We start from the raw sequence: 27,065 nt of genomic DNA, 5'->3' as shown, positions 1-27,065 counted from the left end.
TATTCATCTTTCTCCATCTCCATCTTTCTACGTGTACTCAGCTGTCTACAGTGAAGAGGCTACCTTTCATCTCTATCTGCTAGCAGCCACCTTGTGCCTTCCCAGAGGCAACCAGTATGCTTTCTTAAATATCCTTCCAGGTGTTTTACTTTTTTATTTCAGATTTATCTTGTGTGTATGATGAGTGTTTTGCCTGAATGTGTGTGTGTGTGTGTGTGTGTGTGTGTGTGTGTGTGTGTGTATCACGCGAGTGCCCAGGAAAGCCAGAAGGCTTCAGATCCCCTGGAGCTATCATGGATAGCTGTAAGCCACAACCTGGGGACTGAGACTTGAACCCGAGTCCTCTACGAGAGCAGCCACTGCCATCTCTCTAGCCCGTAGATGTATTTTACTATCAAGCAAACACGTAAGGATACCAAGCCGCTCCACATACATCTTTATGCACCTTTTGTTCTTGGACTTCCTCATTTTCCTAACGTCTGAATACTAGCCATTGTCCAGCTGCAGCAGCACAATGTATGCAGCCGCTGACATTTCCACTGGTTTTAATATGCTCTTCCTAGCATTACCAAAGGAAATAGTCATATTGAGATGCCTGGGGGGGATCTTCCTACACACAGGATTTCTGGCATGTTTGCAATCTTATGTCGATGTTTTTGTCTATCTTCCCTCCATGGAAGTTGCCCCCCCAGACTCATCAACATGACGGCGAGCTTTGCTAACAGGGAAGATGGAAACCGCTTTCTCGGTGCAGTGGGAACCTGCATTTCTTATTGTGAACAGATTGGGAGTGTTTAAAAAGTCAGTTGTATCTATCTCTGTTCTCTTGGGCAATTGGGGTTATAAAAATTCTTCATCTATTAGAGAAATTACTTCTTTGTTCACAAACATTTTTTTTCGAATTTGACTTTAGTATTTCAATTTTGTGGTAGTTGTTGTTGTGCAGAACTTTTAATTTTTACTGTATCGAATCATTTATTGTGAATTCCGTGCTTTTTTTTGTTTGTTTGTTTGTTTTTTCTTTGTTTGGTTGGTTTTTGGTTTTTGAAGACAGGGTTTCTCTTTGTATCCCTGGATGTCCTGGATCTCGCTCTGTAGACCAGGCTGGTCTTGAACTCACAGAGATCCACCTGCCTCTGCCTTCTGAGTGCTGGGATTAAAGGCGTGAGTCACCACCACTGGGCTGAACAGCAAATCTTAAGTATACAATGGGAGGAGGGAGCATGGTTTGGGAATTAAGAACACAATCATGGCTTTATCCTTCCAGATTCAGATGCTGCTGTCCTACTTACGCGACCTCTCTGTGCCTCACGGCTTCATCTATAAAATCAAGAAGACAAACTGTACTTAGTCTGAGATGAAAATCGCACAATTCATTTAAAGCCTGCAGCACAAGCATTCACTAAATGAAAACTATCACTATGTTAATGAGGACGGCCATAGAGAAGTCTACTTTTACTAACAACCCACACTTCCCAGTTCTAATCAGAAGGAACGGGGTAACAACGTGTGTCAGTATTTCTCAAACACCCCCTAGGTGGTCCTGGCGGGCTGCAGCACAGGTAGAGAGCCACTGTTCTCACATCCAACCAAGGGCTTCCGAGGTGAAGAAAAGAACCATTTGGAGCTTAGGAATCTTCTATGGGTCACATGCTATCAATTTGTCGGAAAGGCTTTAAAGTGAGGATGGGGAGCGTTGAGAGATGCCAGAGATGGAGAGGAATCAGTTACGAAGGTGAATGTGTTTCTTTTATATGTTTATGAGGAGGCATCCTTCTCTGAAGAGCTTAGGGAGCTCACACCCATACACACCCATACAGCCTTGCTAAGATAAAGGACGCCGTGTACTTGGATTTGTCAGGTATGTTGATGGAATGTGGAGACAGGACCTAGGTTCGCTGTTTAAGATTATTATTCCACATTGTCTTCCTTGATAATTCATCCTCATATCCCCATCTCTGTCTGTCTTTTTCTGTGTGTGTACTGGGGAGTTGAAATCCTCAATAACTCTCAAAATGAATTATTATTTCTGATACTCAGCAAGACAGGTGTATGAATTTTATAGTTTAAGAAGTAGTTTTTTGTAGTTTAGGAATTTTTGAAGTTAGGAAGATTTGTAACAGTAGTTTAAAAGAAGTAGGGCCGGGTGGTGGTGACCCATACCTTTAACCCTAGCACTCAGGAGATAGAGGCAGGTGAATCTTTATGAGTTTGAGACCAGCCTAGTACAGAGTTCCAGGACAGGCTCCAAAGCTACACAGAGAAACCCTGTCTCGAAAAACCAATAAATAAATAAAAACAAAAAATTTACATAGTCAGTATTTGTATTTACAATAAAAATAAAATAAGTACTTGCTCTTCAATTTTTTTTTTTTTTGGTTTTTCGAGACAGGGTTTCTCTGTGTAGTTTTGGTGCCTGTCCTGGATCTTGCTCTGTAGAACAGGCTGGCCTCGGAACTCAGAGATCCACCTGCCTCTGCCTCCTGAGTGCTGGGATTTAAAGGCATGGGCCACTGCTGCCTGGCCATACTATTAATTTAAAAAAATTTTTTTTTGGGGGGGGGTCTTTTGAGACAGGGTTTCTCTGTGTAGCCCTGGCTGTCTTGGAACTTGCTCTGTAGACCAGGCTGGCCTCAAACTCAGAGATCAGCCTGCCTTATTAATGATTTTCAAGTGCCCAAAGAATACTGCCTTTCACCAACTTTTGTTTTGCTAGCTGTATAATCAGCTAAAAGAAGTTTAAGAGAAGTTTAAAACTGGTAAAGAGCCCAGTGGTGGTGGCAGTGGCACAGGCCTTTAATCCCAGCACTCAGGAGACAGAGGCAGATGGATCTCTGAGTTCAAAGGCCAGCCTGGTCTACAGAGTGAGTTCCAGGACAGCCAGGGATACACAGGGAAACCCTGTCTCAAAAAATAAAAAAAACAAAAAAGCTCTGGTAAGTAGACTTAAACAGATTATTTTTTCCCCAGAGTACAAATAGTTATAGAAGATCCCAGTGCTTTAAATCATTTCATAGTATTAGTAATTACAAAAAAAGTCATATTTTATTGGATAACTATTCTTCAGGATTATTTTTGGACTCATTATCACATGTTAATTTGTAAATAAGCAAATAGAGTGATAGCAAAAAAAGACTATTAAAACAAAGCTGGTGAACTTTTGAATGATTTCTAATTTAGAATACACTTTTCAGTTCAAAAGCCCCAAGTCTCATAAACATTAATATTGTTTGCATAAGTGAAAATTACTGATATAGGAAAATCATTTTAATGAGACATATCAGTAGTAAATTCAACATCGTTAAGATGCTAATTGAACTAAACATTGATCTTAAATTACTTAGAGAGGTGTATATTTAAAGCGTGTGTTTAGTTTTAAATATGTGGGGGATCCCGTAAGTGTGGTGGCATTTCAAACTTCTGTCTTTTCCTGAGCTATCTAAATCTTTGAATTGTTTTAAGAATTAGGACGGATCTTTTCCTGAGCTATCTAAATCTTTGAATCGTTTTAAGTATTAAGACGGACTGGTGTCAAGAAAGGTATTTTCTTCAAGATGGATGTTTACGCATGCAAAATACTTTTAAGAGTTTTCGCGAGTTCGTTTCTTAATTCTTCCCTTCTTTCAAAATGCAATCTAAATCGGAATCGGGATCCCCTTAAAAACAGCCGAGCGCGGGTGGCACACACTGGAAAAGACGGAGGCTTTACTTGGTCAGCCATGTGTTCAGGGGACGCTGGCGCTCTCCCTAGATCCTCTGGCTGATAATCTCAAACATGGAGGATGCTTCTGATTCTTGACGAGGGGTTGCTCCATTAATTAATAATGTAGCTCTCTCTCCCAGGCTCTCGGCCGTCTCTTCCTGTATCAGTGACAGGCTGTAAAAGTCATCCAGTAGCCAATAAAAAGGTAGAAGCGAGAAGCGAAAAGCTCCTCCCCACTGCTCTTCCTCCTTCAGAGCCGAAAGTAGCTCAGAAAACTTCCCGGGAGCGCGGAGAGGCGGGGAAGTGCCGGCGGGACGCCGATCCCCGCGCGGAGCCGGCCAGTGGCGGTGCGGGCGGCGGCGGCGGCGGAGGAGGAGGCGGCGGAGGCGGCGGCGGGGCGGCGAGAGTCCGGAGCGGGCCGGGCCGGGGGCCCTCGCGGGCGGCGTTCCTCGTGGGAAGGTGCGGCGGCGGCGGCGGCAGCGGCAGCGGCGGCGGGGCCAGCGCTCGCTCGCAGGTGAGGGGCTCCCGAAAAGCCCGGGGGGGGGGGGAGGGTGTCCCGGGGAACCAACGGGGAACAAAGCGCGGCGGGCGCCCGGGAGGATCCGCCGGCCGCCCGAGCTCCGAGATGCCGCCGGCTCGGCTCGGCGCGGCGTCGAGCACATTGCGAGTCCCGGTGCGGCGGCGGCGGCGGCGGCGGCGGCGGCCGGGAGCGGCGCTGGGGGAGGGGGCGGCCGCCCCATTGTGACCGGGGCCCCGCGGGCGCCCGACCGGACTCGGGGGGCAGCAGCAGCAGCAGCAGCACCGGCCGGCGGCGGCGGGGAGAGGAGGAGGAGGAGGACCGGGCGCGTCGGTCGGTCACACACACACACACACACACACACACACACACACACAAAAGGCAGCTCGGTCGTCGGCCCGGCGCTTCTCCCCCCCCCCCTCACTCCCCACCTTACCTAGGCTTTTCCTTTCCCTCCAATTTGCTAGGGACGCGGCGGGGGCGGACGCGCGCGGCCCGGGGAGAGAGAGAGAGAGAGAGAGAGAGAGGAGAGGGAGAAGGAGAGAGGGAGAGATGCCGCTGCTCCACCGAAAGCCCTTCGTGAGGCAGAAGCCGCCGGGGGACCTGCGGCCGGACGAGGAAGTTTTCTACTGTAAAGTCACCAACGAGATCTTCCGCCACTACGAGTAAGGCCGGGCGCGGGCCGGGCGGGAGCGCGGGCGGGAGCGCGGGCGGGAGCGCGGGCGGGGGCGCCGGGGTTAGCGGTGTGTGTGTGTGTGGGGGGGGACGGCCGCCCCCGCGCCCTTTTGTCTGTCTGTCTGTCTGTCTGTCTGTCTGCTCTTTTTAAATCTTCCCCCACGCCCCCCGCCTCTCCCCCGGGCTGGTGGACCGGGGTGGCCGGGCCGCCCCTCCCCCGCGCGCCGGGACCGCGTGCGTGGGGCGGCGGGGCCCCGCGGAGGCAGGCCGGGAGGGGGAACCGCTCCGAGTCGCCCGCCCGGCGCGGCGTTCGCCGGCCCGGCCGGCCGGGCTAGGCTGGGGTAGGCTGGGGTAGGCTGGGCTGGGCTGGGCGGGCGAGCGGGCGAGCGGAAACTCCCCGCCTCGTCCCTCCCCGCCGCGGCCGCACGCGCTCGGCCGCCGGTTCCGGGATCCCCCCCCCCCCCGCCGCTGGGGCCGCCGCCGCCGCGGTCCGGCAGCCCCGGGGGGAGGGAGAGGGAGTCCCTGACCCCGGAGGGCAGGAAACGGCCGGCCCGGGACTGGCCTGTCGCGGTCGCGCGTGGCTTCTGACGTTGTTTGGTTTCTTTTTTTTGGGGGGGGTGTGTGTATGTGTGTGCCGGCTAAGCTAAGGTGGGGACCGGGTTGGAGTGGTAGGCGGCTCGCCCCGCAGAGGGGCCGGGGAGGCGTTGCGGGAGGGGACGACGACGACGACGACACACGGGTGTCCCGAGCGGCGGCCTCGCGTCCCCGCGCCGCCTAGGCCTGGGAGTGCGCGCCGCGCGCCGCGCTCTGTCACCGCCTCTTCTTGGTGACTAACTCCCGTCCCCGGGGAACTCGGCGCCTCTGCACCGCCCCCCTTGCCCTCCCTTCCACCTCCTGCGGGAGACGGGCGAGGGAAGAAGTCGGGTCCGAGCGTGGGGAGAAGGGAGTGGGAGACAGCGGGGGTCCCCGGACGCCCCTCGGTGTGGCTCGGGTTGTAGGCGAGAGCGCGGCGGCGGCAGCGGCAGTTCGACAAGTTCAACTCCGGCTTCAGTCTGTCGCCTCTTTATCCCCCGACCCCGCATGTGGGCCGCCTGACATGTGCCACTGCTTTTGTTTTGATAAGAGCCCGAAGCTGCTGCTGCTGCTGCAGCTGCTGCAGCCGCTGCAGAGGTGGCTTCAGCTCCCGAATCTTCAGTTCCTTGCTTGGTAGAGCCAAGAGCTCTCCCCTGGCTTGCTCAGTGACACGAAGCGGTGCAGAAGTGTGTTTCAGCGATCCGTGTTGAAACAGGGACTCTTCAGTAACAGTCACAGGAACAGCCTGGGCCAACCCCCCCCCCCCCCTCTTCTCCTCCTTTATCCTCCACGCAGACTCTTTGTGGCTTAGAAACTGTGTGTTAATAGCAACCAAATACGTTGTGTGTAGGAGGATTTCAAAAGTGTGGGGGGCTGGGGGGGAGAAGCTTGATCTAGGGAGGTCTTTAGGCAAGCAGAGGCCGTCTGAGAAAGGGGTAGTGAGATTAGAAAAGTCAGTTCCAAGTAACACCCCCTCACCTTCAGCTCCCTAGAAGGGGTTACAGGTAAACGTATCGTATCTAGAGAAATAGATATGCTTTTCATCCAACAGTACCTTGAAGTAGGAGTGCACATCTCGCAGGGCTCCTGTACAGACTTGTTTTATTACTTTGAGTGCACTCTTGTAACTTCTTAAGTGGATTTGAGTTGGGTAACTGTACAAGGATGATGTCTTCATATTTTCTTCTAAAGTTTAAGCCGCAGTCCTTAGTAACATTTCTGATTCTTTTTGAACCAAAGAGAGTACCAGGAAAATAGTTAACAGGCTTACACCCCAAACTCTTCTTTCCTCTGATGTAAACAATCTTTGGTGAAAAGGCTCTTTACACAGCACTCAGGAGACTGAGTTTGCAAGTCCAAGACTAGCTTGGGCCACAGAGTGAGCTCTGGGCCAGTCTGGGTTACAAAGTAAGACCCTGCCTTAAAAACCAAATAATGCCTCCAACGCAAACAACAAAAGAGGCTGCCCTCACTGTAGAGGGCAAGGTAGATTTGACTTTTATTTACCCCCTGTCAATTAAACACTCTTGGTGTACTTTGGTTCCTTCGATGAATTATTCTAATCATGGAGAAATCTGAAATGTTGAAATGAAGATTTTTTTTTTGGCATCCCAACACGAAAAGTGAGGAATTGTAAGCTTTGTAGTCTGAGGATATTAAAACATTTAAAGCTTAAAACAAAATGTGTTTTCTCTCCAGTGCTGACATGTTTGAGGCTTTGGGAGTTACAGTTTAAGAGAGATTATTAATTTGGTAGCAGAGATATTTGATCATTTGCCCTAAAACAAAATTGCATTATCTCCTTAGATATTTAATCCTTACGATTTTTGAATTGGCTGTGAAATAGAAGACTGACATTTAGTTGTTAAATTTTCTGGCCAGTGTGGTGAGAAATACCTTTAATTCTAGCAGCGGCAGGTGGACCTCTTTGAATTTGAGGCCAGCCTGGTCTACAGATCCGAGTTCAAGGACCACCAGGGTTGTTACACAGAGAAACCTAGTCTCAAGAAACCAAAAAAAAAAAAATTTTTTTTTTAAATTTCTCTTCCTATACCTTTTAAATGGTAAAAAAAAAAAAAAATCATCTTTTAAAAAATGCATTTAGGGTGGATGATATATGGTATGGATAAACTGAAGGAAACTTGTTTTAGCTCACATCTTAAGTTGGTTTCTGTGAATTTGAAGATTATCTTTTATATTTTGAAAAAAACTTGTATTTGCCTGAATATTTATTATCTATGCTCACCCAATTCAGTTTTCTTTTCATGTCTTAATATAAATTTCTGCGTACTAAGGGAGTTTTTTTTTTAATAGCTTCCAGCCTTGCTCACTTTCCAACAAACGTTTAGCTTACTGGTTAGTAGTTGGTCAGAAATCTTTTCATTGCTAAATAGTGTTCCGGCTTTGGGTTGTTAGGTCCACTTCCTCTTTCCTTCCTAAGCAGCTGTGGTTATCACCGCTTTCTGTGTGCTGTGCTCCATTCCTGTTCGTCTCCTGTTGTTTTCTCTCAGACAGACCCTGACCAGGCTGGATTGTCAGTGATAAGACAGTATCAATTCCACTGTTGAAATGGTTTGAACTACCTGTTTCTGAACTAATTGCTAACTCTTGTTTGACCTGCTTTCTGAAAACCTGTTACAAATAGCACATTAACTGTAGGCAAATAGACATGTTAAAGTGCATAATTTAGTTCCAAGTCAGGTAAAGATTTATACTGTAATTTTGATTGGCCCATAATTTTTATTTTTGGTTGTGAATTGTTAAAAATAGATAGTTGGCTGTGAATACTAGAAATTATACATCTTTAATATAATTTCCTAATGACTTGTTTTATTAGCTTAATGTTTCCTTTTTTTTTTTGTTTTTGGCTGTTTAGAATTACAATTTTACCTCTTTGAATCTATGTAAAGTTTAAGAATCTTTTCCACCGCAGACACCAGCTTGTGTCCACCTGGCTTTCCATGAAAAAGGTTTGACTAGCTTATAATACATTTTTGCTTCTGTTCATCAGTTCTTCCTTGTTAATTCAGCCCTTGGGTAGATGAGGAAGGTGTCGGGATATCGATTAGCTCCAGGATTGCAATTGTAATCACACTTTCAGCAATTGATGGCACTAGAGTTTTAGTCCATATTTCTAAGGCCCTCGACATTATGCTTTTTGCTGTTGACTGTCACGTGGTGCTGATAGAATTCTTCCTGTTGTCAAAGGTTGTGGAAATATGCACAAAGAAACTAGAATTACAAGCTATTCGAGTTAGCTGGCTAGGTTTTTGTAGATGGCACTACTCTCTATTGTCAGCTCAGCAGTGACCTTACTACGCCCCTCTGTGATTAAGTAGACAAATCAGAATGCTCTTTGTCTATGAATGACAAGGTTTTGCCGTGTAGCCCAAGCTGGCCAGGAACTTGAGATCCTCTTGAGTGCTGAGATTACAGGCGTGTGCCACCACACCTGGTACCATCCGTTTACCAGGGGTGAAATGCTTTTCATGCCAGCTGGTTCCCACGCTGATGACTGCATGTGGGAAGTCTAGTCACAGTCAGAGGCTGTTTGGTGAGCATGTACTTTCAAGAGAATGTGGGTGATCTTTCAAGATAGTGTGTCTTTGAATTAGGTGTATTTAGCTCCTTTTTTAGGAATAAGTTGGCCACATGTCCCTGATTGTGGAGCCCTCAAATGCTTTTGTCCTAGGTAGAGCAGATTCCTAAATGCTTTATCTTTTTTCCCCCCTAGGGTAGAGCAGAGATTCCTAAATGCTTTATCTTTTTTTTCTTGTCTTCCTCCTGTTTTTTGAGACAGGGTTTCTCTGTGTAGCAGACTTGGCTGTCCCGGAGCTCTTTGTAGACCTAGCTTGCCTCCTCAAATTCACTGAGATCTTCCTGCCTCTGCCTCCGAGTGCTGGGATTAAAGATGTGCCCCACTGCCCCTGGCCTTCAGCTTGCTTTCTTATGCTTAGCAGGCTATGCCTTTTTTATGTTAACACATAGCTTTCTTTATTCAGAGTATGTGTGTCAGTGGTTGTAGTGTCGTGGTCTACCCCAGAGCTTCATGGATGGAGATAACAGTCCATCTGGTGGTTTCACTGTTGTGTGGATTCTCAGCGTGCTTCTGCTGGTCTCCTCTGGGCTCATCCACTTAACTATGTCCAGTTGGAGGCAAAGCTGATCTTAACTAGAGTAAGAGATGAACTCTGACACGTGTGAGCTCTGAAGGGATGACTTTTCTCTCCTTGAAGGGCTATTCTGAGGTGTTCCAGAACAGGGGAGGGGAGAAGGGGAGGGGAGGAGAAGAGTGCTGAGGTCTGTTTCATCTCTGTCATATTGATGAAAATAATGGCCCCCCTAGATTCAAGGGACGATAAACTTAGACTCCATGTCTAAGAAAATCAGCAGTCAGTGTTGGCTGGAGAGCTATATTAGCAGTTAAGGAATGTTGTCTGGCCGGGCGGTGGTGGCGCATGCCTTTAATCCCAGCACTTGGGGAGGAAGAGCCAGGTGGATCTCTTGAGTTGGAGGGCAGCCTGGGCTACCAAGTGAGTTCCAGGAAAAGATGCAAAGCTACACAGAGAAAAACCCTGTTTTAAAAAAACCAAAAAAAAAAAAAAAAAAAAAAAAATGTTGTCTGTTCTTCCAGAAGACCTGGGTTCAATTCCCAGCATTCAGGGCAGCTTACAACGGTCTATAACTTTAGTTCCAGGGCATCCAATATCCTCTTCTGATCTCCCTGGGCACCAGGCACACACACAGTGCATAGACATGTAAGCAAAATATCCACACACATCCTAATAAATAAATAAATAAATAAATAAATAAATAAATAAATAAATAAATAAGTGAATGAATGAATGAATGAATAAATAGAGTCCTATTTCAAAGGCATCTGAACACCTTTAGCTTTCTTTGTCCACAAATTGGGTTTTAGGATATTTATCATAATCTGATGCTATTAATCAAATACAGTGAAAATTGGGCCATCAAGTTGGCTCAGCACTTGCAATGCAAAGCAAAGGGCCTGAGTTTAATTTGGTCCCAGAACCCACAGTAGGAGGAGAGAACTGACCTCGACTCATACTGGCTGTGGTACGCACTGTGTGCTTATACTCTCACACACAGCACACACAGGCACAGACCCCCACACACACTCTAAATAAAGAACTCATGGACATGCTTCATTGCTTGCCCTTGTCCTATCTATAGTGATTTAAGCTCTCTTTCTTTTAAAAATTTCTGTTGTCCCCTTGCTTGCCCTCAAGGAGTTGCCAGGAAGAAATTCCTCAGATGCTTAGGCTAGTTAAGTCCTCCTCTTCCCAATGCTGAACTTTCACTTTATGTAGTCCTGACATTGTCTCTTTGCTGTCCTGGCGATCCTCTTAGGACAGTGGTTCAGAACCTGTGGGTGGTGACGTGACCCAGTTGGGGGTCGAACAACCCTTTCATGGGGATTGCCTAAAACCATGGGAAACACAGATTTACATAACGGTTCATAACAGTAGCAAAATTACAGTTATGAAGTAGCAAGGAAAATAATTTCATGGTTGGGGGTCAGCACACCGTGAACTGTATTAAAGGGTCACAGCCTTAGGTTAGGAAGGTTGAGAACCTCTGATTTAGGATCTTCTTTGAACAATAAAAAAATTGATACATGTTTTGAGTGCACACATCCTATGGGCATTTGTTAAATTTTCTCATTTAATTTCTACATAAACTGTTTATGAAATATACCTCCATTTTATAGAAGAGGAAGCAGGTTCAGAGAGATTGTGTAACTTTACCCAAAGAAAAGTGGTAATGCTAGGTTCAGACATTTCCTCTCTGCCTCTCACTTAGGCCCTTTTTCTGCCTAAATGCACATAAAAATGAATGTGGACCATCCATAGAGACTTTGGAGAGACTTTGAAGATGCTGAGATAATGTGTCTCCCTAGGGAGAAGTGTCTAAGTCACATACATCTTAGGAAGCCAGCAGAGTGGAAGATCCAAGAGGAAGCTGGTAACGGTGGTGGAGCTGGGGAAGCCCTCATCAAGTAGGAGACTATCTAATTGGGTCCTGAGGGATGAAACTCACAGGACATGGAGTGGAGCAGAAAGACATTCTGGGTAGATGTTGTAGGGGAACTATATTAAAAACCAACACTGAAGTGTTTTGAGTTTCACTTAAAATTGGTCTTTTTGGGCCGGGCGGATCTCTGTGAGTTCAAGGCCAGCCTGGTCTACAGAGCAAGATCCAGGACAGGTACCAGAACTACACGGAGAAACCCTGTCTCAAAAAAAAATTGATCTTTTTTGGTTTTTTGAGATAGGATTTCTCTGTGTAGTTCTGGCTATCCTGGAACTCGATCTGTAGACCAGGCTGTCCTTGAACTTAGATCTGCCTGCCTCTGCCTCCAGAGTGCTGGGATTAAAGGTGTGTGCCTCCACTGGTCTTCTTCACATCCGTTACTGTTAAGAAGGACTTTCCCATCCAGCACCAGTGCATGTGATCTCTGATTTCTCAGCTTTATACCACCTACAGATTGCAGGAACCTGTCCCTTATGTCATCTCTATCAAAGGCAGCTTTAAGTAAGATGCAAAATAAAATTTCATTAGAGTGGTTTTGAAAAATTAGACCCTGTGTTTTTATTAGTTAAAAAAATTCCTGGCTGTTTATAAATGAATATGAAAATACAATTTTCATCTTGCTGGGATCTTTAATAAGACATTAATTCTGCCATGCCCACAGTCCAGTCTGCTCTTAATGACCCTCTCAGGGAAGAAAATTATAGAAAACTCTATGCTGTCTTCAGTAATGACCACCTTTTAAAAGTTATAAGCCATACTTTTCATCCTTTGCATATCAGGGACTATTTTAGGTTGGGAATTGTATTTTTTAGCATATGGATATGTGAGCAGGGCAGTGGTTTAGATCTTTGAACTGTCCTGGAACTCACAACATTTTGTATCTAGCTAGTAGAGTTTCAGCCCTTAAGTGCACTTTGTTCATCTGAATTGCATGTGATGTTCCTTAATTCTTTGTTTGTTTGTTTGTTTGTTCTTTTTGAGATAGGGTTTCTCTGTGTAGTTTTGGTGCCTGTCCTGGATCTCACTCTATAGACCAGTCTGGCCTCGAACTCACAGGGATCCACCTGGCTCTGCCTCCCAAGTGCTGGGATTAAAGGCGTGTGCCACTACCTCCTGCCTGTGATGTTCCTTAATTCTTAAATCCACTAGGCTTTCAGTTTTCCTAATCCCTAACAAATTAACAGCCTGTTGCTCTTTGTTTCTTAGTTTATTCACCGGAATTGGTAGACTTTAGAATATGTCTTTCGAAACGATTTTTACCTTGTAGCTCAGAATTTTTCCTTATGAAACAATGATAAAGAGGAAAGGCCATCATGTGTTTTTGTGTGTGAAGGACCAGATAATGAATATTTTAGACTGTGTTGGTCACAGTGTCTCCCACGTTCTATACCAATGAAGTAAGAAAGCAAGAGAGTAGGTGGAAGTGAGGGTGTGATTGTGTACCAGTGAAATTAAACCAAGAGAAGGCTGCACTGGGCTGCCAGGCAGTAATACCCCTATCCTGAAGAGGATTATTGAAGAGTACAGTCCCAACTCAGATGTAATTTATGTTAGCTTTAGTTATTCATATTAAATAAGTGTTGGCATTTTCTTTTGCTCACAGTAGTAAAATGGACTTGTAATGTAGATGTTGAAGAGACAGTGTAACCCACCTCCTTGAATTTGGCTTTAATAAACTTCATAGTTGAGCGTCAAGCCTGTTCGGCATGACAAAGTGGGCGAGGGTGAAGGTGTACCATAGATGGCCCTGTGCTGTTGGGGTGGTGGACTTCCCCTCCTTTGTGAGAACTTAGCCCCGTGGTGGAGTATACCTAGCCTCCTCCCTCCTGAGGGCTGGATCTTGGTGTACAAGGCTATCAGTGTAAGAACATGAAGGTTTGCAGGAGACCTCTGGAGGAGCCGGGCAGCTTACATCTCTGGGTTCCCACCCTGTTTTGTCTCAGATTGTATTTTACGTTTATTTATTTATTGTTGTGTATGCACACGAGCTTAGGTACCAGTGAGTGAGTGTGTCAGTCACAAGGCAGCTTGTGAGTTGATTCCCTCTGTACCATGTGGGTTCTAGGGATCCGGTTGTCAGGCTTGGTGACAACTTGCCGAGCTGTCTCACTGGCACTTTTACCCTGTTTTTCTACCTGGCAGCACGCTTAATGAATGGCTGCTTATAGAAAGAACTTGTACCGTTGCTCACTTTGAAGATTTTAGACAGTGTTAAGTCTAGTGTCTGGGGAAACCTGATTTATACTTACCTGTCACCCTGCAGTGGTTTCACATGCCCTGTGGCCCCCAAATACCCTAGGCACTTGGCTGATACAGCTGAAGCTCTGCTGTCTGATACAGAAGCTGTTGCCTGGCCTTGTGGACCATTAAGCAGTTGAAATGGTTTGATGTGGGTAGTAAGATTTAATACAAAAATGTAAATGATTTTAATGATATTTATATCCATTTTATTCTTTATGCTTGAAAGAATATATCCTTGCCTCTTAGTTAATAAATTATTATGACACAGACTTTCTTGCTTATTAGAAACAGGTTCCACCACCCCCACTATCCATCCCTACGGGTATTCTTTAACTTTATGCTTTCTTTAAGAACTAACCCTTAATACCACTTGAAAAAATGTCCTAGTATTTCTTGACCTGTTTTGCCTTCCTCTAAAGTCTCTTGTTAGTATATCTGTTTGTCTTTTTAAAAAAATAACCACTTACTATTGTACCAAAACATACTTCAAAAAAGGCTCTTCATGTAGAATCAGGGTCATTGTGACTTGCCATATGTATCTTCTTTCTTTCTTTTTAAAAGATTTTTATTTTTGGTTTTTTGAAATAGGTTTTCTCTGTATAGCCTGGGCTGTCCTGGAACTTGCTATGTAGATCAGGCTGGCCTCAAACTTAGATATCCACCTGCCTCTGCCTGCTGAGTGCTGGGTGTAAAGGCATGCACCACCCTGCCTGGCTTTAAGATTTTTATTTTTAGTTGTGTGCGCGCATGGTTGCAGGTGAGCGCAGGTACCTGAGGAGGCCAGAGGCCTCCGATTCCTGGGAGCTGGAGTTAGACAGTTGTGAGCTGCTGACATGGTGCTGGGACTCCAGGGTCCTCGGCGGCCCCTTGTATCATCATCGTATTGTTATTGTTGTTATCTCATTTCATTGTACTGTGATGGGTTTCTCTTGATTTCCTTCTTTTTCTTTTTTAAATTTTTTGTTGCTGTCTTGATCCATGTGCAAATGAAACAATCCCCAAATGATCTTTGAAGATCTGAATGTTTATAGGGATAATCTGTAGTAAGGTAGATACACTAGCCAAGAAGTGTACACAGAATACTTTAAGTACTTTGAGAATGATGGGAGAAGAGTTCAGGAAGATGGAAGTTAAAAGAATGACTTGCTCATACTATTCACAAAATTATTGAAAAGCAGACCAGAGTATATTTTTTTACTCTACATAGGCCTCCAGTTGGATATCTGTTATTAACTTTTTGCATATTTCTAATGTTTTATACTTAGCAAAGCCTTCTTGTAAAATGATGCATGAGTACATGATTGAATAAAAATTCAAACAATGGAAATGTTTTAGAATCATCCACTCAAGTTTTCCTTTTCTTCCCAGTCTTGCTTTCTCCATAGGAACATCTGTTTATAGTATGTCTATAAAGACACATTTTTGTGGTTATGATGTATGTGTGTGGGCTTTTGTGTAGTCAGTGAGTTTTTTCTACCCAATCTCTCTTTGAAGTTTTTCTATTTTATAGGTTTCTTGCACTGAAACTAGGTAGACTTTAGAAAATATTCATAATAAGAAATTACTGCAGTTCCAAAAGGCACTGCACATAGAATGGTCGTTTTATCCCTGTCTCTAGCTGTTACCCTGGGCTGTTTGTTTTTTTCTATAGAGGACCTCAGGTAATTTAGGCTAGCCTTGATCCTCCCAAGTGTTACATTTCCAGGCACACGCCAGCACTCCTGGCACACAGCTTTATTTTTTGAGGTTTTAAACTGTGGCTTAGGCTGAACTGGGACTCTCTTGAGGCCCTGAAATTGCTGGGAATCTCCTCCTTAGCCTCCTCAGTGCTGGCATTACTCACGACCGAGCCACCAGGCCCAGATACTAGCCTGATTTTGTTTAACATTCCAAAAATGTCTGCTTCTGCAAGTTCCCTCCTCGCCCTCTGCCACTTCCCTTTCCTCTTTCTGTGTTGCCGCCTCTTTCCTTTTTCTAGTCTGTCTGTCTGCAAGGTCAAGTCGTTACACACCGTAAAAGGAAAATAAAGGAAGGCTCGAACTTGAAATAAGGCTGTTTGCCCTTGTTCTGTAGGAATTCCTACACTGCTTACCGCCTGACTTTCCACCATGTAATTCTCCTGTTGTTAGGTGCCTGGATTTATTATTATTATTATTATTTCTATTTTTTCTATTTTTCTATTTCTGTTATTTCTATTAAGGTCTATTAAAACATCATGGTCAGTTGATGTTAGTGTTGTAAGTTCTTTTCAACAGAAAAGCTTACAAATTCAAAGGAAAATGAAAAGTTTGATTTGCTTTCACTTTGGTTCCAAATTCCAGAGCTGGTACAGCTTGTTCAACTTACCTGATAGCGCATTTAAGTTGCACATTGAAGACCTTTCCCAAGTTGTGTATTAAGTTGATGAGGTGGCATGGGGGGAAGGTTATAATGGTGTCGATTTTAATGTAAAGTTTATGAAATGATAGGTAATGGGATTTTGTTCTTGTTTCTTCATCAGTGACTTTTTTGAACGAACCATTCTGTGCAACAGCCTTGTGTGGAGCTGTGCTGTGACGGGTAGACCTGGACTGACCTATCAGGAAGCACTTGAATCCGAAGAAAGAGCAAGACAGAATCTGCAGAGTTTCCCAGAGCCACTAATTATTCCAGTTTTATACTTGACCAACCTTACCCATCGTTCACGCTTACATGAAATTTGTGATGATATCTATGCATATGTCAAGGACCGATATTTTGTTGAAGAAACTGTGGAAGTCATTAGGAACAATGGTACAAGGTAAAGTACTTTTAATTTTTCCTTTTGATAAGCATAAATTGCTCAAAAGTCAAAATATCGCCAGGTCTGGTGCTACATGCCTAGAATATCAGGATTTGGAAAGCTAAGGCAGGAATATTGTGAGTTCTGTGTTAGTCTGGACAATGTAACAAGACTGTCTGAAAACATCCCACCCTCAAAGGTGAAATATGGAAAGCATGATCTGAGGAGATTTTTCCTTTTGTGTTTTTCTAGCTACCCTGTTAGCCCATAGATGTCCTGTGGTAGCTGTAGCTACTTTTTATGTATCTTTTCACGTATGTCCCACCAAAGATATGTACATGCATGTGTCTATGTATCTGTACAAACATACTTGACATAGTCTTTTTTTTTTTTTTTTAGTATACTAGGTAATATGCTGTATAATTCTTTTCACTTAAAATATCTTTGAGATCCTATTGCTATATAAACCAACTTCTCTTTAATTTACTATAAAGTAAACCCCATTACATGGACACTCCATATTTAAAAAGCCTAAAATAATGCTATCTACCATATCCTCATAGTAAATAATAGTTTAAATATACTTGTTTTGATGGCTTTCAATATTTTTGTTTGTTTTGTTTTTTGAGACAGGGTTTCTCTGTTGCTTTGGAGCCTGTCCTGAATCTCGCTCTGTAGACCAGGCTGGCCTCAAACTCACAGAGATCCGCCTCTCTCTGCCTCCCGAGTACTGGGATTAAAGGCGTGTGCCACCACTGCCAATCGGCTTTCAATATTTTATTTAACAAAACTAGTATGTTATACATACTCTGCCTATTTAAATATACTTACTTGTGTGTTGATGGCTTTCAGTATTTAACAAAAGTAGAACTATTGTATATACTCCACCTTTTTGTATGTTTTCAATACCTTTATTGAGAACCCAGCATGCACAAAGCCCTTGGTTTGATCCCCAGCACTCAATAAACTATGTGTGGTGATGCAAGCCTATAATCTCAGCACTTCTGTATCCTGTGAAGTAAAGGCAGGAGGATTAGAAGTTTGAGATTGGGACCCTAGAGATGGCTCAGAGGTTCAGAGCACTGGTTGCACTTCCAGAGGTCCTGAGTTCAATTCCCAGCAACCACATGGTGGCTCACAACCATCTGTAATGAGATCTGGTGTCCTCTTCTGGCCCGAAGTGCAGGCAGACCACTATAGACATAATTTGAAGGAGAAAAAATAGTTGTTGAAGGCCAGCTATCTCAATATCTCAACAGAATAGAGGCAGAGGCAGGTGGATCTCTGAGTTTGAGGCCAGCCTGGTCTACAAAGAGTTCCAGGACATCCAGGGCTGTTACACATGGCTGTTACACCGAGAAAAACTGTCTCGATTTTACCCTCCACCACCCCCACCACCCCCAAAACAACCCACGAGAGTGGTAGCTGGTTGGTAAAGTGCTTGCCTTAGGAGCATGAGGACCTGAGAACCCATGGTGGCACGGCTTTAAAATCTCAGCAAGAAAGGAGTGGCTACCAAGCAGATTCCTGGCTTGTTGGCCAACTAGTGTAGCCTGCTGGACAAGTACCAGGCCAGTGAGAGACCCTGTCTCACAGAAACCAGGTGGAAAGTGGACATGTCAGAGGCACAGCAGCTGAAGTTGTCCTCTCCTCCACACTCACACAGGTGCAGATGCACACATACACGAGGTAGATAAGGGCTCGTGCCTGTCACCGTAGTGCTTGGAAAATTGAGGTGAGAATTGCTGTGAACTTGAGGCCAGCCTGGGCTACGTTGTGAGTTCCAGGTCAGCTTGAACTACAGACTAAAACTGCCTCAAAAAAATTAAAAAATATATATGGTTTTGGAGTCTATTGAATGGTTCATACTTAAGGTGAGTCTATTTAAAGGCTTCATACCCTAAGAGAGTAGATTGTGTTTTGATCTGTATCACCATAAGAATAATGGAACCATATTTGGGGACTGATTGTCTTTTTTTCCTCATGGCTACTCATTTGTAGGAGGACAAATATGCCCTACAGTTTATAAATTATTGTACAACATGAACTTTTAAAAATATACCTTACATACAAATATGTAATAATTTTTCTATATCTTTTGTTATTTTATGGGATATACATGTATACATATATACACACATATATGTATGTATGTATACACACACATATTTGCTTGCAACATTAGTGAGTTGGGATCCATTGTAGAAGGGAAATTTGGGAATAAACATTTCATTGAAACTCATTAGGAAGCATACCTGTTCTTGTTGAACAGTCTTTTTGAAATACAAGAAATTGTTTTTCTAGGGGGTTGGAGAGATGGCTTAGTGTTAAGAGCTTATATTGTTTTTCCAGAGAACCTAAATTCAGTTCCCAGCATCCATGTCTGGAGGCTCACAACCTGCTGTAACAGCAGCTCCAGGGTGCCTAGCTTCCCTGGGCACCTGCACACTTGTGGCATACACTCACACAGAAACATAAATAAAAAGACATCTTTACAAAATGAAATTGTCTTTCTGAACAATAACAAATCGTAAGCATCCTTATATATTGGCCATACTATAGCCTAGTCTGGCCTTGAACTCAATACAGTCCTGCCTCAGTTTCTCACACTTACCTGCCCTTCCTTCCTGGAAACGGGTCTCACTGTGTACCTCTGGCTGTGATAGAACTCACTGTATACAACAGTCTGGTCTCAAATTCAGAGAGATTGCCTGCCTCCCAAGTGCTGGGATTAAAGGTGGCCTTTTCTTTTTTAAAGTCTTTTTTTTGTTTGAAGTCAAAGTTTACCATGTAGTGTTGGCTGGCCTTGGAATTCAGTATGTAGCCCAGGCTGACCTTGAACTCACACAGATCCATGTGCTATTGCCTCCCATGGACCACCATGCCCAGCTTTTTAAAACATTAAATTTTTTTATCCCATTTATTGACTTACTCCGTTTTGTGCGGGGGTGTGTGCCATGGCATACATGTGTTGGTGAGAAGGGTCAGTCCTTTGCTCCACCATGTCGGTCCTGGGTATCGAACTGGTTGTCAGGCTTGGCAGACTAGCTCTTCACTCATTGAGCCAGCTCACTAGCCCCTATACTGGCCTGTTAGAGTTTATTTATATTTCGTACATGAGTGCCTTGCTTGCACACATGTACCTGCACTATATGCATGCCTAGTGATCACAGAGGTCAAAGGAGGCTCCGGTTCCCTTGGCGTTACAGATGGTTGTTAGTGACCCCGTGGGTGCCAACACCCAGACCTGCGTCCTTAAGAGCTCTTAACCAACCACTCAGTTATCTCTCCAGCCTCCTTTTTTAATTTATCTGAGGTGGTGTCTTGTATATCTCAGGCTGGCCTTGAACTTGTTATGTAGGCAAATATGACCTTCACTCCTGGTCTTGTCTCTGCTTCCCAGTGCTGGGTTTGGCCATTCTTGAGATGACACCTAAAGTTTGCTCTGCTGAGGTCCAGACTGTTGCTGTCCACTGTACTTCTCCACCACATCCTCAGAGTTTGCTTCATAGTAGATACTGGTTGCAATAAGAGAAAAGTAACTAATTCACAAATAGCAAAGGAGGCTAGTTGGCGAAGTGATGGAAGTCTTCTTTGAAGAGGAATGGGTGAGGGTTAAGCAGAGAAGGGAGTCTTAAGAAGCCAGTGGTAGGTTGTTTATTTATATATTGTGTGTGTATATACAGGTACGTACCAGGTCAAAAGCCAGTCTTTGGTGTTGGTTCTCTCCTTTCACTATAGTACATGTCTCGAGGATTCAACTCAGGTCCTCAGGCTTGGCAGCAGGTGCCTTTAGCCCCTGAACCGTCTCCCTGGCTCTCTGCTTTTCCTTTACTAAAAATCAAGCATAGCTCTCTATGAGGTGCAAAGTAACTAGTCTACTTTATATGCGTGTTCTGCTTCTGATAAGACATCAGAAATAGCTCTTTCTTTGTACCACATGTTGACTTGGGCTATTGATGTAGCAGTGAACAGCCCCCATTCACCAAGCAGACATGTATGTTGCTTCTCAAAGTGCCAGACATAGGCCCTGCCTCGGGGCCTTTGTACTCTTTCAACCTGAAAATTTCCCTGTATATCAAGATGGTGAACTCTTATTTCTCTCCATGCTTTCCCTCACAATCACTCTCTTTTTTTTTTTTTTTTTTTTTTTGGTTTTTCGAGACAGGGTTTCTCTGTGTAGCTTTGCGCCTTTCCTGGAACTCACTTGGTAGCCCAGGCTGGCCTCGAACTCACAAAGATCCACCTGCCTCTGCCTCCCGAGTGCTGGGATTAAAGGCGTGCGCCACCACCGCCCGGCTACAATCACTCTCTTATTGGAGCCTTTTCTCTTTCTGTCTGAGATCCAGCATTTCTGTCCAACACTTTAAGCTGTTTTTAATTTATAGATGATGATGATGATGTGAGAAAAAAATGGTGACGTTTTAACTTTACCTGTAGTGGATGGTAGGACCTAGAGGCCTCAGGAAGTGGTGTATTCCATCAAAGCCTGGTCATCTGTGCTGTCACGTCAGGCCCAACTCCTGCTGCCCCGTTTAAACCATGGACATGTTGCTTCTGTTGTTCATGATATGAGGGAGATTAAGATGCTCTGTGGGAATCCAGGAGAGAGAGAGAGAGAGAGAGAAATTAGAGGCTTGCCAGTTTATCGTAATGAGCTTAGGAAGGAAGGAGTAAGTTCAGTGGCAGTGAGGCCAAGTCGGCCTCTCCACACTCCTGAACACTGACAGCTTTGGTCTTTCGAACACTTGCCAAGCTTGGTAGCTCAGCAGTTAGTTAACCATTGTTTAGATACTCTGTTTTCTCTCTCTCTCTCTCTCTCTCTCTCTCTCTCTCTCTCTCTCTCTCTCTTTCTTTTTCTTCTTCTTCTTCTTCTTCTTCTTCTTCTTCTTCTTCTTCTTCTTCTTCTTTTGGTTAATACTACTACAAATGTGCTTGTTTCAGGTTTTTGTTCATTATTAACAACAACAGTAAACATTGAATGAACTTTTAGAATAGTGGACAGAGGGGCTGGAGAGAGTTCAGCTGTTAAGAGCATTGGCTGTTCCTTTAGAACCCCCCCTCCGGTTCAGTCCCCAACACCCACATATCACCTCATAACCATCTGTAACTCCAGTTCCAGGGGGTCCAACACCCTGTACATTAACATACATATGGGCAAAACACCCAGACACAAAAACTTAAAATAGTATAAAATATAAAATAGTATAAAGAGTAATGATTTAATTAAGGAATAGATGCTGAGCATATAGCTCCATGGTAGACTGCTTGCTTAGCATGTACAAGGTCCTATGTATGAAAATGTAAACATCCATGTGTTTGTTTTTTGTTTGTTTTTCAAGACAGGACTTCTCTGTGTAGTTTTGGTGCCTGTCCTGGATCTTGCTTTGTAGCCCAGGCTGGCCTTGAACTCACAGAGATCTGCCTACCTCTGTCTCCCAAGTGCTAGGATTAAAGGCGTGTGCCACCACCACCACCACCACCACCACCACCACCACCACCACCACCACCACCCCCACCCCCACCCCCCGGCGGATTTAACTTTTTAAAAAAGATATTTAGTAAAAAAAGTATAAGCTGTTTATTTCAATATTGTTTTTCTAACTACCTTGGAAAATAAATATTGTAGAAGCCTTTTAACCTGATGAGTATATCAATTTTAGCATCAATGGTGGCCTACAGGCTGAAAATGGTGGTGCTTGACTGTGATCTCAGAACTTGTGAGGCGGAGATGGGAGGGCCACTGCAAAATAAGACCAGCATGGTCTACATCGTGAGAGAGGCCCTTGTGCGTGGGCTGTATACACACATAATGTGGCTGTCTCAAAGTAGGGAAAGGAAAAGGAGGCGAACACACTAGTGCTCTCAGCTTTTCAATTCTTAAAGTATATTCTCAGTAGCTTGAGCTAATAGAAGAGAAAACTTGCACAAAACATCTAATACAAAGAGTGGGCACTCAGGAGATGATACAATTAGAAATGAGAAAAATGGACATTTCCTCTTGGAATTCTTTCATGTTCATGTGTGTGAGTGCATGGTCTATAGTGGAGGCCAAGGGTCAACCTTGGGTGTCTTTCCTGAGGTGCCGTCCATCATATTGTTTGAGATGGTCTCTAACTGGTCTGGAGCTCACCATGTATGTAGGCCAGGCTGGCTGGACAGTGGACCCCGTGGGTTCCCGTCTCTGCCTCACAAAGCTGGGCTTATGAGCACATACCTCCTTGCCCAGTTTTTCCCCTTCTGGGTGCAGTGAACTTTATTGATGTATTTGAGAAGCCAGGGCTCCTTGAGCCCCCTCTCTTCTTGTGTGGGCCTAGTATGGAAGCTGTGAGGGGGGACACTCAGTGTTGGGGGCTGAGTTGGAACAAGGACTTCTCAGCAGTCGAGGGCGGTCCAGGGCTTCCTACCTTGGAGGCCATGTGGACCATGAGGTCTACCACCTTGTTGCTATGGCCAAATTTCTTGTCATAGGAGGAGTGAGTTTGATAAAGTGGTCATTGGGGGCAATGCCAGCACCAGCATCAAAGATGGACGCATGGGTGTTACAGTTAAAGTCACAGGAGACAGTCTGGTTCTCAGAATAGTCCAGGATGTGCTTTGCTGGGCCCTCTGATGCCTGCTTCACCACCATCTTGATGCCGTTGTGCCTGGCAGCCTTCTCAAGGCTGCAGTCAGGTCCTGACGGACACACATGGCCGTAGCAGTGAGCGTCACATTCACTTCTGAGGTGACCTTGCCCCACAGCCTTGGCAGTTCCTGTGGATGCGTTGCCGATGTTCTGGGCTGCCTGTGACCATGATGGCACAGTCTTCAGGGCAGTGTTGATGACCTTGGTCAGGGGTCACTGAGCAGCTGGTAGTGCAGGGGGCATTGCTGACAACTTTGGGTGCGTTGTCATACTTTCTGTAGGTGGCCTGTCACACACACGGAGGGACAGCAGAAGGTGAAGAGGGGGTGACACTTTGGATCCCTGCTTACCCTCTATGGAACCTCTGTCATCCTCTCTTCTCTATCGCCATGCTGTTCTGTGTCTTCTACAGAAAATACCTGCCTTTTTTTTTCCTGGGCACCCTGTCTCCTCAGGAATGTTGTTTTATCTCTCACCTTGATATGTAAAAACCTCTTTTGTTCTCAGTCAAAATGCTCTGGAGAATCATTAGACCTCCTTAAGGCCAGGGGATGGTCTGAGCTTCATTAGCACAGGAAACAGAGCTATGGGTCTCCTGCCAGTTTGTCTCCTAAGCTCAGCAGGGCAGTTAGTAACTTAGGTTCAGCAGGTCTGGGGAGCTGAACTGTTTACCAATTGGTCTGGGCACACAAGGATTTCATAGCGGAAGACAGCTAAAATATTAAAGGCTGGGTAACACCAAATATTCATAATAAATGGCTTTGCCTCTTGACAGACCCTCGGCCGGTCAAAGTTCAGCTTTACTACACAGCTGAATCTCTATGATATAATCTTACAGCCCGCAAGAGCCAAGAAATGTCCTAAACAACATCCTAAGACTTTTCATTCCTTGTATCTAAGATGATACGATTTTGTTGGTTTGTTTGGTTTGTTTGCTGGGTTAGACTTGAACTCATGGTCTTACTACTCCTTCAGCATCCTTCAGCTGAGATCAGAGGCATGTAACAGTGCCTGATAAAATATTTTTAATTAAAAAAATTACTCAGGATAGTTTTTAATTTTTACATTTATGTACTTGAGGGGGGGCCTGCCACATGGAAATCAAAGGACAACTTGTAGGAGTTGGTTCTGGGCATCCAACTCACGTCATCAGACTTGGTGGCAGGTGCCTTTACTGGCTGAGCCATCCTACTATAGATATTAGCTTTTTTTTTTTTTGAGATAGATTCTTGTTGTAGTGCTGAGGCTGGCCTCAACTCACTCACTGTGTAATGCAGGCTGGCCTTGACTTTGGGGTTATCCTGAAAGTAACACACAATATCCATTATTTTTATTCCTTTCTCCTGTATGGAGTAAATACTTCTAATCAGAGTTAATATTTCTTAGTGTTTATCATTAGTATCTCTAAAGTTGCTGTTTTGAGATAATTACTGCTTCACATACAGTTGTAAAACAATAAAGTTTTTCCCACTGATAATATATCACAAAATTATAACAACAACACAACCAGGATATTGACTTTGATATAGTTTGGCTGCAGAACATTTCTGTCACGGCAAGCACCCCCCACACTATTATTCATGTACAGTTACATCAGCTTCTCTTGTCCCTAGAGTGAGCAAGCGATATATCTCCTGGGGTGCTGGGGATTGCCACCTTTCAGGTCATGATTGTTAAGCTAGTTTTCCATTTTCTGAAACATACATATGACTTGAAGTCTGTACAGCCAATGATAGTTATTTCATGATTCTCTATCTTTTTTGTTTGTTTGTTTTCAAGATGAGGTTTCACTATAGTCCTGGCTGTCCTGGATCTCACTCTGTAGACCAGGCTGACCTCAAACTCACAGAGATTCGCCTGCCTCTGCCTCCCGAGTGCTGGGATTAAAGGCGTGCGCCACCACCTCCTGCCCCTCTAGCTTTTTTTGTACCTCAATAGTCTTTGCACTCTCTGGAACCAAGAAATAGTAGCAAGTGGATTTGAAGGACAGAAGCTAACATTCTGTGGAATCTATTAGATACTGACTTGGCATTTTGAGTAATGGACGTTGAGGCCTAGCCATGATTAGCTTGGGAAAGAGTGGGACCAGTGGTTTGGGTGTGACACTTAGCTAATAGCAGCATTGACAATAGCTAATGCAGTTGGTATATTAAATATGTATTGCATTCTAGACAGTGTCAATTCTATAGCGGTTTCCTTCCCCCTTTCCTCTGTAAGGAAATTACTATTCTTTCTGTTGGTTTTAAGTAGATCAGCCCCTCAAATTCTTGCAGCTCCCCAGGTCCTGTTGTGGCCAGACTCTTGCCTCTGACGACTGTAAGATTGCTTTTAGACTCTGCACCAAGTGGACCTTGGTACTAAGTGGCCTTGCCTTTTCCTCTCATGACTGTGACCATCAGTGTCAGTAACCCTGGGCTCTGCCGGGGAAGACTGTACTGTCACGTCCCCGGAAAAGCTTCCTGCATTGCCTTAGATCTGGGTAATGTGGTTCCTGGACGTGAGAGCTAAGTCTTCCAAAGTGAGTGCAATAGCCAGATCCTGTCAAGAAGAGAAAGAAAGGAAAGAAAAGGCGAACCTCTTTGGTTACTTTGATGTCTCCAAATTCCAGAGTCTCATCACTACCTAGAAAGTTTTGATAGGACTCCTGCAGGTTTTCCTCTTTAGAAACTTAAATTTATTTGTCAGCCAGTGTGAAAATAGGCCTGCAGATATTTAGACAGCATTTCGATTTGCTAACATATAGGTGTGTCCTTTGAATTTCTCCCCAGACTTTTCTGTTAGGACAGTAACACAAGTTTCTTTTTTTAAATTGTTTGTGTAAAACAAATTTTCCATTTTAATCATTTTTGATTGTGAAATTCAGTGGCATTCACAGTGTTATATAATTATCACCATTTCCAGAACATTTTCATCATTCCAAACAGAAACTCTGTACTCATTAGGCAATATAACTTCTTATTCTACCCTCCCCCAGCCCCTGGTAACCTTTATTCAACTTTTTTTCTTTATAAACTTGCTTACTTAGTCTGTGTGCTTCATATAAGCAGGTTCAAATCTTTGTCATTCTGTGGCTTATCATCACACTGAATATTTTCAGGATCCATTCATATCGCAGAAGTTAATAGAATGCCATTCTTTTTATGTTGTAATGTTCTGTTGTGTTTATATAACCACGTTTTGTTTATCCATTCATCTGTGAGTGGACATGTTGGTTGATTCCATGTTTTGTCTATTGGAAATATTGGTGTTCAAGTATCTAAATACTTGTTTTTATTTTTACTTGTTGGTTTTTTGAGACAGGGTTTCTCTGTGTAACAGCTCTGACTGTCCTGGAACTAGCTGTGTAGACCAGGCTGGCCTTGAACTCACTGAGATCTGCCTGCCTCTGCCTCTCAAGTACTGAATGGGATTAAAGGCATTCACCACCACTGCCTGGCTTGTTTTTAATTTTTTTGTTAAAAATTTTAAAAGTACAGTTGATGGGTTTAATGATAATCTTGTGTTTGTCTTGGTGGGGAAATAGAAATGCTGTCTTTCATAGCAGCTGGATTGGTTCTTATTTCTCTACAGACTTACCAATACTTGTTACCCTTTATGATAAATTTTGCTTTTAAGATAAATAAGTACCACCTTACTGGATATGTCTGTTACTTCCTGCAATTTTGATTCTGTGTTTTACAGATGATACATGCATCTTTTTATGCTCTTCGCCATTTATATCTTCTTTGGATCCAAGTCTCTACTCAGACCTACTAGTTTTTTAAAAATATTAGTTTTTTTTTTTCAATTGTAAGAATTCTTCATGTAGTTACTATATCTCAGGTTTATAGAATGAATTAGGAAGTATTCTCTATTCAATTTTTAAAAAGGATTTATTAATTATTTTTGTGTTTATATGTGGTTGCCAGCA

The 27,065-nt window shown here is 44.1% G+C and overlaps 1 protein-coding gene across 4 annotated transcripts in view; it reads left to right on the top strand.

Moving 5' to 3' along the window:
- Positions 1 to 4,703: 4,703 nt before the first annotated feature.
- Baz1a (bromodomain adjacent to zinc finger domain 1A) overlaps positions 4,704 to 27,065 on the top strand; it is an 85,474-nt gene continuing 63,112 nt past the window's right edge. For 2 of the 4 annotated variants that reach the window (XM_059279480.1, XM_059279479.1), the window contains exons 1-2: positions 4,704 to 4,885; positions 16,267 to 16,545. In XM_059279480.1, coding sequence (XP_059135463.1) covers positions 4,773 to 4,885; positions 16,267 to 16,545 — 392 coding nt within the window. In that variant the 5' untranslated portion in view covers positions 4,704 to 4,772. The remainder of the gene's footprint in view (positions 4,886 to 16,266; positions 16,546 to 27,065) is intronic. The other 2 variants (XM_059279482.1, XM_059279481.1) reach the window with 1 other exon arrangement.

This window comes from Peromyscus eremicus, chromosome 14, assembly GCF_949786415.1.
Source record: "Peromyscus eremicus chromosome 14, PerEre_H2_v1, whole genome shotgun sequence".
Classification (NCBI taxonomy): Eukaryota; Metazoa; Chordata; class Mammalia; order Rodentia; family Cricetidae; genus Peromyscus; species Peromyscus eremicus.
The sequence above is the reverse complement of the archived record's forward strand: the minus strand, read 5'-3'. Positions and strand labels throughout refer to the sequence as shown.